This window comes from Budorcas taxicolor, chromosome 2 (assembly GCF_023091745.1).
Source record: "Budorcas taxicolor isolate Tak-1 chromosome 2, Takin1.1, whole genome shotgun sequence".
In the NCBI taxonomy this organism is placed as follows: Eukaryota; Metazoa; Chordata; class Mammalia; order Artiodactyla; family Bovidae; genus Budorcas; species Budorcas taxicolor.
In genome coordinates, this window is record NC_068911.1 from 28,740,902 (window position 1) to 28,753,323 (window position 12,422).

At 47.0% G+C, this 12,422-nt stretch overlaps 1 protein-coding gene across 2 annotated transcripts in view; it reads left to right on the forward strand.

The window, feature by feature from the left end:
• Positions 1-12,422, forward strand: part of MYH11 (myosin heavy chain 11) — a 127,755-nt gene that overhangs the window by 60,986 nt on the left and 54,347 nt on the right. For both annotated transcript variants that reach the window (XM_052635853.1, XM_052635854.1), the window contains exons 6-9: positions 3,374-3,466; positions 4,418-4,481; positions 7,499-7,597; positions 11,138-11,281. In XM_052635853.1, coding sequence (XP_052491813.1) covers positions 3,374-3,466; positions 4,418-4,481; positions 7,499-7,597; positions 11,138-11,281 — 400 coding nt within the window. The remainder of the gene's footprint in view (positions 1-3,373; positions 3,467-4,417; positions 4,482-7,498; positions 7,598-11,137; positions 11,282-12,422) is intronic.

Genomic DNA, 12,422 nt, shown 5'->3' on the forward strand with positions numbered 1-12,422 from the left:
TGCCCTCTGGCGGGTGCGTTCACCCCTGATTGAGAGCCACTGCCTGAACTGAATCACTGTAAATTCCCTAGTGTTGAGGCATACCTGTCATTCCTCCATGTGTGCCTCCAATGGGAACCCCAGGGGGTGGGAATATGGGTGTCACTCAGCATATGAGCTTTGGTCCAGTGCCCTTGATTGAACATCTACTGTGTGCTAGGCACTGCTAGTATGGGGCCCATCGATGAGTCTGAGTTATTCTAAACACTGAGCTTCTGGACTCATGAGAAAGAGAGAGTGTAAATCATCAAATAAGGACACAGTCGATTAAGGAAAAGAAGAGCAGGTTTCTAGAATCATCCCTCCCTGGGTCCATCCCTCTTTTCCTCCTCGGGCTTAGCCTTGCCTCATCTATCCCAGTGGAGGCGACAAGCAATGGGGCTGCTGGAAGGACCTGCCAGCGCCTCCCTCCGAAGGTTTGGGGCTGGGGGGGTGATGGGCAAAGGAGGCGTGAAGCAGGCTCGGGGTGTCACCAGTTCCTGCCGCTCTGGATCTAGCTTCTGGGGCTCAGAGGTGACACTGGAGAAGCCACAGAGACCAGCCTGTTTGGAGGCCCTTGGGGATCTGGGGCGAGCCCCGGTTGTAGCTTGGGGAACTTTCCTCCCTCCAACAGGTGCAGGAAGCCTGAGATCCAGCATCTACACTGCCTCTGGCAAGGTGTAAGGAGCAAAGAGCCCCAGAGTTTATGTAGCCAAACACTGCCTCCCACTGCCTTTCCTTTTCCTAGAATAGTAAAAGGAAGAAATAATACTAATGACAGATCTTTATCAAGTGCCTACTATGTGCCAAACACTTTTTTTCTCTGCGTGTGAGAAGGTATCTCAGACAGCGTCTCGTCGGATACAGTTTAAAGAGCGCGCTTTGGTCCCAGCAATTTTTAAAAACCTTTGAAAATGTCTGAATCTCTTAAGAAATCAGAAAAGAAAGCAAGTAAAGCAGAAAGAAAATTGAATCCAAGAAAAGCTGCTGCTTTCCTCAGTTGGAGGATTTTGGAAAATCCGGGCTGTCTTGGGCAGGGTGGGGATTGAAATCGTATATTCTCCAGACCCTGATGTACATGTGATGGAAATAACACTGACGTTTGTTTTATACTGTATTGTTCAACCACAGCAAGGCCCATCTTTTGCCTACGTGAGTAACTGAGAGTGTTTTCCTGGTGTGGACGGGAGGCACGGAGTGTATTTAGATGTGCATGCCCCTGTTGCACCCACTGAGCCCGGTAGCCGATGGTAGACTGGGCTAGATCCCCAAACCTACAAACGCACTGAAATACCGTCCTGCGGGTGTCCGATGCCACCCGGCGGGGTGGGGTGTGTGGGCGCATCGCCACCCGCAGGACTCCCACCGGAATCCCCAGGGTTGTCCTCTAGCCTGGAATGGATTTTCCCCAGTTCAGAACGAACGTCACCTTATCCTTCCCACCAAGGTGTCCACCACCGGGGTACCCCTGAATGGAAGGCCCTGGAGATGTCTGTCGCGTCTGGTTGAGCTTTTGAGGACCTTCTGGCCCTGAAGCTTTCCTGGCTTGGTTGACAGTCAATTAATGGCACTGCTGTGGCATGCCTTTGTCTCCTCTCCCTGCCATCATCCCTGAATTCCTCCCCCGAGGCCTGTTGCCTGTGCACTGGTGTGTCTTCCTCTGCATGTGTGTGCAGTGCGTGTCTGTCTTTGCATGCCGGTTGCTTGACCCAAGGCTCCAGGAACGGAAGTCTTGGGGTTCATGATGCACTAGCTTCGGTGGCATGGTAAGGCCCCAGCTATGCAACACCCAACCAGGCCCTGCTCAAACCTCTGCATATACAAACTCATCTCTTAACACAGAGCTTGGGGGGCTGGTGTACGGGTCCCAGCCTGGAAGAGACCCTCAGATCAAGAGGTCCTAGCGTGTCCTAGGGTCACCCTCAGTCCATCTTAGTCAGACCTGGGCAGCAGCATCACTAGTGCATCAGAAGGAGAATCAGGCTGCTGCTTTGGGATTTGCTCCTGTGTGACTTTGGCCAAATCGCTTAACTTCTCTGGGTCACTGTCTCATCATCCATAAAATGAGTGGTTTGGATCAGATCTCCTGAGAAGGATCTTTTGGCCCCACCATCTGGAACTCTCGTTCTAGAAAGGGGACTTTCTTGGGGGATACTGAGACCACAAGTTTGTGTTGACAAAAGTGACCCCTTTAGTCTTCTCCCTACTAGTCAAGCAAAGCCCTCCTTGTAAACTTCACCATTCCCAATTATGGGAATTCCAGTGTGGCTGCGATTTTCATAGAGATGACACTTCCTGTCCGTCTTCTTTGGAATCTGCAAAGGAGGAGGGCTTGTGTGACTAATAAACCCAGAAATAAATAGTGGCTTCTTGTTCTGTTCCTCTAGGGACAGTCACCCACGGTGCCCCCCTGGTGCACAGCGGAGGGCAGAAAGCCATGCACTCACCTTCTCTTTCTAGAATGTTTCCCAGGTTCTTTTTAGCCTAGTCCAGCTGTCTTGAAAATAAAAAATAAAAAAGACAGGGGAACCAGCAGAGAAAACAGGAGAAAACCCCTAGGACCCACACTTCCCAGCCTGGCCTGTAGGAGGAGCTGTTGGGAGAGCCGCTGGGCCAGTCTGCAGCTGCCGTGTTGCGGGGCTAGGCAAAGAGCAGCTCATTGCTTCCTGGCATGATTTACCTCGTTGGCCCTTTCCTGCCACAATTAATCACGTGACCGCGTTTGTGCACAGGAGCCCCCTCAGAGGGGGCCAGTGGGCTGTGTACAGTCTCAGCTGCATTTAACCTGGAGCTCAGGCAACCCGCTTTGAGGCTTTGTTCTGCAGTTGGTTCAAAGTATTCCTGGTGGGTTTTGTGCATTCCTTATTTGTCTTCCCTAGGAGACTTCAGAAAACTGGTCCTGAGAAAGGAAAAGTTGCAACTTTAAAAAATGCGCTAAAGCCTTCATAAGTGTTACAGCAGTCTAGCTTGAAGAAGGCTGCTTGTCAAACATCAGCAGCAGCAGGACTGCCATATACAGTGGGGCAGATTGTGTACTGCACAGTTCCATGGATTCACTATGATGTCAATGACACCCCAGTGTTGTCAGTGCCAGAGTTCAGCGTGTCCCATAGATGAGCAGGCCCTGTCTTCTAGGGAACAGATGTCGCGGCTGTAACAGAGCTCATCCATTTGTTTCTCTTCTGAAATCCTCAAGTAAATCTGGACATTAGCATTGGGGTCTCAGAATGGATAGGTAATAGGACAGGAGAGAACCTGTGGGTTAAGGGCAGAGTTTTTTGACAACCTCTGTCCAGGGCAGAACTGTCACTGCCTGCATCACTTTCTCTAATAACCGTATGTGAATGAATTTTAGGGTGAGCTGGAGAAACAGCTTCTACAAGCAAACCCCATCCTGGAGGCTTTTGGCAATGCCAAAACGGTCAAGAATGACAACTCCTCCCGATTCGTAAGTTGTGAAGCTACATGAGTTTTCTGGAGAAGGCTCGGGTCTCCTGGTGTCCCCTCCTGCCTGAACGCAGAGTGCATGTGTGTGCCTGGGGCATCTGAGGCTTAAGGGATGAAGGTGTGCGTTGCATTTTGCTCTGTGACTCCAGTGCTGTCTTAAACTTACCACCCTGTGAGTGTTCCAGCCACTCACTCCCTCATTCATTTATTCACTATTTGTGCAACAAATATTCATTGAGCACCTGCTGTATACTCAGCTCCCTGTTAGAATTTGACATTCATAATTCATTTAATAAACATGTACTGAGCATTGAGCACCTAGTATACAAGTGCTAGACAATTGTATACAATACTCGTTCATTTATTCAGCAAAACATGCATTGAGCACCTACTGTATACCAAGAACATGCAAGTTTCAACACATTTATTAAGCACTCGCTGTATACATCCATGCAGGCATTTTTACACACATCATTCTCTCTCTTCATGTATTTGGATCATTTTTATTAAGTACCTACTGTATACCAGACCTTGAACTAGACTCAGAATCACAGCAAACAATTCAGATGTGGTTCCAGCCTTCACAAAGGCCAGTGGTCAGTGATGCAGAACTTCCCACACTGGCTTTCCCAGGCTTCATGGACCCCTCCCCTTTCTCACTTGAGACTAACGGGGTCAGGGGAACCCTGAACTTGGCTGGTTGGTGATACTTAGACAATAATCATTTTGTTGTACAGAAGAAGTGGGACCTCCCCAGGAGACTCAGAAAGATAATTTCATGAAGAAATTTATAGGAAAGATTGTATCTGAATTCTATTAATGAGGGAGATTATACTGATTTGTGGGTGCCCCTCTGAATGCTCCCTAACTTCTCTCGCCCTACTTGCCTGTAGCATGGGGCTGAGGGACGAGGCTGGGGACCCCACTGAGAACTGTGTTTTCCTGTTGGCAGGGCAAGTTCATCCGCATCAACTTCGATGTCACGGGTTACATCGTGGGAGCCAACATTGAGACGTGTATCCTTTGCTGAGCCTGGGCCACCTGGGATCCCCATCCCTGGCACCACCTACCTCCTGCCAGAGCCCCAGGGGGTCTGAAAGGCACAAGAGCCACCTCTCTCTCCAGCACCTGGGTGCCATCCAGAACAACTCTTCCCTGGGGTTGTTTTTGCTTAAGAGCAAGCCTTGTAGTGTGGTGGTCCCTTGGTTTGGGGGCCTCAAGCAGCCTGTATTTGATTCTGGGTGGACCTCTCCCTAGCTGAGTGATCTTGGGCTAGTTACTCAACCTCTCTGTGCCTCATCAGTGAAATGGAGATGCTAATAATACCTGCCTCAAGTCAACTGATTCATGTAATGCTTTTAGAGGACTTCCCTGGTGCCTCAATAGTAAAGAATCCACCTGCAAGGCAGGAGACATAGGTTTGATCCCTGGGTCAGGAAGATCCCCTGGAGAAGGGAATGGCAACGCACTCCAGTCTTCTTGCCTGGAGAATCCCATGCACAGAGGAGCCTGGCGGGCTACAGTCCATGGGTTTGCCAAAGAGTTGGACAAAACTGAGCAGCTAAGACACTAAAGCTTTTAGAATCATGACAGAATAAGGGCTAGTTAAGTATTGGCTACAGCTTCCTTGGTGGCTCAGATGGTAAAGAATTTTGCCTGCAATGCAAGAGACCTGGGTTTGATTTCTGTGTTGGAAAGATCCCCTGGAGAAGGAAATGACAACCCACTCATCCACAAGTACTTCAGTTCATCCTTAACAAGCCAGGATTCAAGGCCAAGCCCAGACCCCTTGTCCTTCTTAGGAACAAGCAGCTCCAGCCCACAAATATTATGTCAGTGGAAATAGAACTTTCCCAGAGGAACAGCCTGCTTCTGGCCAAGCAAACTGAAAGCTATTTCTGTAAATCTAAGAAACCAGAATTCCGCCAGCCCACCAATACCCACTCATGCATCCCAGTGGGGGCTCAGTGTATGGCTGGGGTCGCCTGACCATGCGCCATCCGCACCTCCCCAGAGTTGGGCCAGGACTAAATGAGATACAGCAGAACACATACTAGTCTCCAGTGGGGGATACAGAGACCATGAAGAGCCTTGTGTAGGCTCAGAACAGGCATGGCCACCAGCTGAGTTCAGTTTTCTGAAGTTTCTGGATTCGGGGATTACAGATGAGTTTGTGGCCCTAGCCACTCCCTTCTTCCGGGGATCTTCCCGACCCAGGGATTGAACCCTGGTCTCCTGCATTGCAAGCAGATTCCTAACCATCTGAGCCACCAGGGAAGCCCACAGTTATGAGGCCTTGAGAGGAGAAATTAGTGCCTATGACCTGACATAACAGAGCAGGGAGGGCACAGTCTAACCAGTGGATCTGGGAACACAGAGAAGAAATGATTATTCATTCTTCGATGGTTAGCATCTTGGCAGATCTTTAGTCAAGTAGAACCTGGTTCTTATGTGCAGTAAATCTACCTGGTATGACAGCCCAGCCCCCCGTGTGGCTCCCACCATCCCCATGCCCCCATGGTCTCCACCCCTCCCCCCACAGCAGAATGGCTTTAGATTAATCAGTGGGCGTTTTTACAATATCCTGAGGCTCGGTTGCTAGTCAGCTGAGTCAGGGTCACTCAGCCATCCAGAACTGGCACCCAGCTCTCTGAAGCCCAGACCCTTGGCTGAGGTAGTTTCGGCCACTGCAAACACTTGGCTTCGCTGCTTCCTAATTGTGTCCTCCTGGGAAATGAGCCTTCCTCGAGCTTCCCTGGGCCTCGGTTTCCCCTGTATTGAAAATGCCAACAATATTCACTCTTAGTTCCTAGGATAGTTTGTGAGGTTTAAATGAGACAATGGAAAAATGGTACAGATGAACCAGGGCAGGACTAGAGATGCAGGCATAAAGAATGGACACGTGGACACAGCGGGGAAAAGAGAGGGTGGGACAAACTGGGAGACTGGGATTGATGCATACACACCACCACGTGTGAAATAGGTAGCTAATGGGAACCTGCTGGAAAGCACAGGGAGCTCAGCTCGGTGCCCTGTGAAGAACCGAGGTGGGTGGGAGGCAGGTCCAAGAGAGAACGGATATATGTGTACTCATAGCTGATTCGCTTCCTTGTATAGCAGAAACTACTCAATATTGTAAAGCAGTTGTATTCCAAGAAAGAAAAGCAAATGAGAAAATGCACGTCAACATTTAGCACAGGGATCAACAGACCGTAGAGGGTGTAATTATTTTTACTCTGTAATATCTAAAGACAGTACACTCTACAGAAGAGAAGTTGGTGATGGTTGTTGGGGAAACGTCTCATTTCATGCCCCTCCCAGAAGTCTTCCATCCTGGAGTCTCTTGAGTCCTGTCTTTTTATGCTTTTTTAACCCCCTTTGTTCCCCTCACTTTTCTCTGGCACTGGGGCCAGCCAGCAGCACCTAGCGGTCTCATTTTGAATCTAGGAGCCAGAACTGGAAGGTCAGCTCATGTGAACCAATGGCTTGATCTGCCTCAGCAATCAGAGTCCTCAAAACTCTCCAGGGAGCTTCTCCCGTGTTCTGGAGATTTCCCCTCCAGCAGCTGATGTGCCAGAGCTTGGGGAGGAAGGTCAGCTCCCTGCAAGAGAAGCACATGTGGTATCCCTGGAATTAATTCTGTGTTGTTGTTCAGTAGCTCAGTCATGTCCAACTCTTTGTGACCCTATAGACTGTAGCACTCCAGGCTCCCCTGTCCTTCACTATCTCCTGGAGCTTGCTCAAACTCATGTCCATTGAATTAGATGGTGGTGCCATCTAACCATCTTATCCTCTGTTGCCCCCTTCTTCTCCTGCCCTCAATCTTTCCCAATATCAGGGTCTTTTCCAATGAATCGACTCTTCACATCAGGTGGCCAAAGTATTGGAGCTCCAGCTTCAGCATCTGTCCTTCCAATGAATATTCAGGGTTGATTTCCTTTGAGATTGACTGGTTTGATCTTGCTGTCCAAAGGACTCTCAAGAATCTTCTCCAGCACGGCAGTTCTAGAATTCTTAACTCCTCCCAAACCAGATCTGCTGGAAAAGTCACGTGCGATTCGCCAAGCCAGAGACGAGAGGACCTTCCACATCTTTTACTATCTGATTGCTGGAGCCAAGGAGAAGATGCGAAGTAAGTGATGAGCAAGGATGTGTGCTGGGAGACCTCAGCCCTCCCTTCCGTCGTTTTCCAGGGTTAATTGATAGCTATTAAAACAGAGTCTGAGATCCCGCGAGGGAAAGAGTTACACATCTCTGGGCAGCATCTCCTCATCTCCTTGGAGTGAGTGAATGTGGCTTCTGTCAGTCACCTTCATTTACTGAGCATCTACTATGCGGCATAGCAGATGGCAGTTTCAGTTAGGCATTAAATGATTAATTAATTAATAATTAGACAGATGACATCAAGTCCAAATAGACGCAATCTGTGTCTTCTAGGAGGGGGGAAAGACAATTGCCGGGTACTTGCCTGGTGGCGCAGTGGATAAGAATCTGCCTGCCAGTGCAGGGGGCACAGGTTTGCTCCCTGATCTGGGAAGATCCCATATGCCCTGGAGCAACTAAACCAGTGCTCCGCAACGAGAAGCCACCGCAGGGAGAAGCTGGAGGATTGCAACAAAGAGTAGCCCCCGCTCCTGCAACTAGAGAAAGCCCACACACAGCAGCCAAGACCCAGTACAGCCAAAAGTAGATTCAATAATTTTTAAAAGACAGTGGCCGTATTTGCAAGTTTATAAAACTTGCAGGTATTTAAGATGCATTCTGATTTCATAAGGAATTTTGTAGTGGCTCCAAGCACTTTTCGTTATACCTGTTTTGAAAGTAACTTTGAAGTGGCCTTTTCGTAGGGCAGGGTCAACTATATTTTTCTGTAACGAACCAGACAGTAAATCTCTTAGGCTCTGTAGGCCACATGGTTTTTGTCACAGCCACTGAGCTCTGTCTTTGTAAATGCAGAAGCAGCCATAGGCAATGCTAAACCAGTGGGCATAGCTATATTACAGTAGAATTTTCTTACAAAAATAGGAATACGCATTGTGCTATAGTTTGCTGTTCTCTGTTGTAGGAAAAATATTTTTCACATATGAATACTATACTATACTGTATGCCAGACTCCAGTAGGAAATTATATAATATGATCTAGGCATGCAGAAGAATTAATCTTTACTAACTTAAAAGAACATATAAAATTCTGAAAAAAGGAATATACCTGTCAATATAGGTACATAGTATGCTCTACATTATAGTAATAAGTTTAAATCCAAAATTTTAGGAGAACAGTACAAGTTTCGCTTCCCATCCGTTTTGTGACCTGGGGTTAGTTATTTGGCTTAGAAAATTACCAGAAGTATGCGTGGACTGGTACCTTTGCTGTGATGAGGTGTATTGCAACATTTCACCACTAGAGGGAGCAGCGTTCATGATTTGATCTTGATACTGGGCATCCGGAGCAATTTTGGATAAAAGTGGGGAGTGGAATGGATGTTACACAGTGGCAAATAGGAAAACTAGCTGTTATAGCACAGAGGCTGGGGTGGTCCAGAGAGAAGTGTTTATATTTTTCTCCCATCTCTGTGCCACCAAAGTCAACAGTCTGGTGGCTTGGAAACGGGTTCAAGTTTTGTGCTCTGCCTCCAGTCTTCCAGAAATCGAGCAGGGATAAGGCTAACTAAAATTCCTAGGAACCACTTGTATACTTGATGATAGGTTTGGGAAGAGGTTAGGGTTTTACAGAGAATTGAATATTTTTAAAGATATCCTCGGTCTGGATAATGAAATCTTGGCAAAGACTCAGATCCTTGTGACTTTAATCAAGCATTTCAGTTAATCCGAAGGCTTGAGTTAACTGGCATCTTGGGTCAATTTAACCTCGACTTTATCAAGTAGCTTCCAAGTGACTTGACCCATGAAAGCCCTTCGCTTAAAAAGTAAAGCGTCTTGCTGAATTCCCTCCAAAAGTATAATCAAATCCAGCCTAATTAACGATTGATCTGGAAGAGGACACTTGATATATTGGAGTTTGTCATAAATGCAAATGGTGTAAGAAAAAAAGATAATAAATTATAAATTTGAGGGAGAAAGGGGTGAATAACAACAAAGGAATGTAGCTACAGAATACAGCTTTATAGAGAACAATATTTAATGAATGTCATAAACACAGAGTTGGCAAATGTTTCTACTAAAGGGCCAAATAGTCCATATAGGTTTTGAGAATCACATGGTTTTTGTTGCAGCTGCTCCACTCTGGCCGCCATTGTAGCATGACAGCAGCCATAGACAACAGACAAGGCAATGGGGGTGCCTGTGTTTCAATAAAACTTTATTCTTAAAGACAACCAGCAGCCCAGATATGCCTTATCTATTATTACATGGGCTTCCGCGTGGCACTAGTGGTAAAGAACTCGCCTGCCCGTGCAGGAAGCATAAGAGACACGGGTTCAATCCCTGGGTCAGGAAGATCCCCTGGAGCAGGAAATAGCAACCCACTCCAGTATTCTTTGGTGGAGAAGCCCATGGACAGAGAAGCTTGGAGGGCTACAGTCCATGCGGTCGCAAAGAGCTGGACATGACTGAAGTAACCTAGCATGCACTGGTTGCTAGAAATAGTTTGAGAAGAGAGAGGATGTAAGAGCACTAAATCTTTTTCTATCATAGCAGGAAGTGAATGGGCAGTATCTAACCCACATCCAGAAGTAGTCATTAATATGATTTGTAAGTATAATATATAGTAAGCCTATTATATAGAGAAGTAGTGATAACTACCAGGAAAGAAACAGTTAAGAGAGATAAAAAGCAGTTACTGTAGGTAACTACTATAGGTAGGAGCTGGATAAACGATCAGACAAGTGATGGTGTTTTTATTATAAACCTTTTGATAGTAATTGATTTTTTTTCTCATAAAGTATTTAAGTTTAACGTGTTTTATAAGGATAGGACAGAATCAACTATTACACAGCGTACGTAGAACAAAAATCACAGTGCTAACTAGATATCCAAAAAGATATGGTAAAATCATACATGGCTAGAGAATTATTTGATTATTAGAGAAGGAAAACTGGGGTGGTTCAGGAACAAATGCTGATGAAGGCTGCAAAACAAGGGTGCCTTTCTCCTTCCTTGGGATGCTCATGGAGTTCCTGTCAAATTCTCTTCGACCAGTGATGACTAGAAGCTGCAAGTTGCGTTTCTCAGGCTGTTAGTACCAGCTTCATATGGATCTGTAGCTCAGTCACTGATATTTAAAATCTGTGTGAAAAATAAAATACAATCTGTGTGCATGTTTAATTTTGATAAAAGTTTAATAAATGGATGGATAAAGATTAATCTAACTTTTCAGACAGCTTTGTTCCTAAAGGCAAGATGCCTTTGGGAGACTGAGCTAAAGATGTCCCTTCCTCTGAGTAGATGCCACCATCCTGGCTAAGGAAGTGGGCCCAAGGCTGGATTTCAGTTGCCAGGCACCCCGGGGCAGTGCACGAGCTTCACCACTGTATGAGGCGGGTGATGGCTAGTGATCATTTCTATGCAGTGAAACAGAGGGACGCTTTGCACTGTCCAAGTCTCAGGAAAGGGAAAGAAATTCTGCTGGATCAGACCCTTTATCGGGCTCCTGTCTCCTGTTCAAAGTGGAAGTGTCTTTCCTGACCACCGCCCCATCTTCCTCTCCTTCTAGATGACTTGCTTTTGGAAGGCTTCAACAACTACACATTCCTCTCCAACGGCTTTGTGCCCATCCCGGCCGCCCAGGATGACGAGATGTTCAATGAGACCGTGGAAGCCATGGCCATCATGGGCTTCACTGAGGAGGAGCAGCTGTGTAAGTCTTTTCACCTTGGGCAGGATGCTGGTCAGGAGACCCGCTCTGGGCTCCTGCTCTGGGTACTGACCCCAAAAACGCTTTAGCAAATGTCCAGGCTCTTGTTCAACTTGTCCAGAAGAATTTGGGCAAAAAAAACATGAGGTACTAAGGGAAAAAGGAAATGAACACACACACACACACACACACACACACACACACACACACTGGGGCTGAGGAGCTAAGGGAGCAGCGAAGTAGTTTATTTAGGGCAGAATTGAAAGCTACACACTCAACACAGAGTGTAGGTGTCCTCGCAGATGAGGGGTGCCCTGCAGGGGTTTTTTGGTCCCCCTTTTATTTTTAGCCCTTTAAATAGGTGGGTCTTTTTGATTAGGGGTGGGGTATTCATTGAGGGGAGGGTTGGAGTGTGGCTTGGACTGCATCCAGTAGCATCTGTCCCTGGTCTTGAGCGTTTGAAGCCCCTGTTCATGACTCTAAGAGCGGTATTCCCTTAAGTTTTCCTTTACTAGTCAGGCTCCACACATGGAAGGTCATACAGGGTCACTGGCAACCCCTGCGCTTTCACTGCGTTTGTTCCACGGTTTTCTTGGTCAGGGTTTCTTGCTCATGGTTCCAGAGTTTCTGTGCTGATGCCACTCCTCCATGAATCATGGCCTGATTAAGTGCAAAACAGGGAGGTGGCTTTGCCTTCCACCTGATGTCTGTGTATGAGGAGACCATCCTCGGGCCCAGCCCTGCCTTTCCTGCCTCAGTACCACTGGAATACGTTAGGGACTTTTCTTTGGTCGGGACAGATTTCTGCTCTCTGAATTCCCCACTCAAAAAAAAAAAAAAAAAGGAAAAGAAGGAAAATTAATATTACTTTAGGTGGCTTTTTGCTGTCTTAGAAAAGTGGCTACATTAGGCCTCTTTTGGCCATAACTGACCAACTTGGCTTAAGCAAAAAGTAAAATGATTCATTCATGTAGCTGGAAAATTCAGGGACACTGGCTTCATGAACAGCAAATTCTTGGGACTCTAAGAAGGTCTTTGGAACTTGGTATCTCACTAACCTTGTCTTTAAGTAGGTGATAGTTTCTGGGCAATGAAATGGCTTGTTGCAGCTCCAGCCCTTACATCCACTGGGTTTATATCCAGC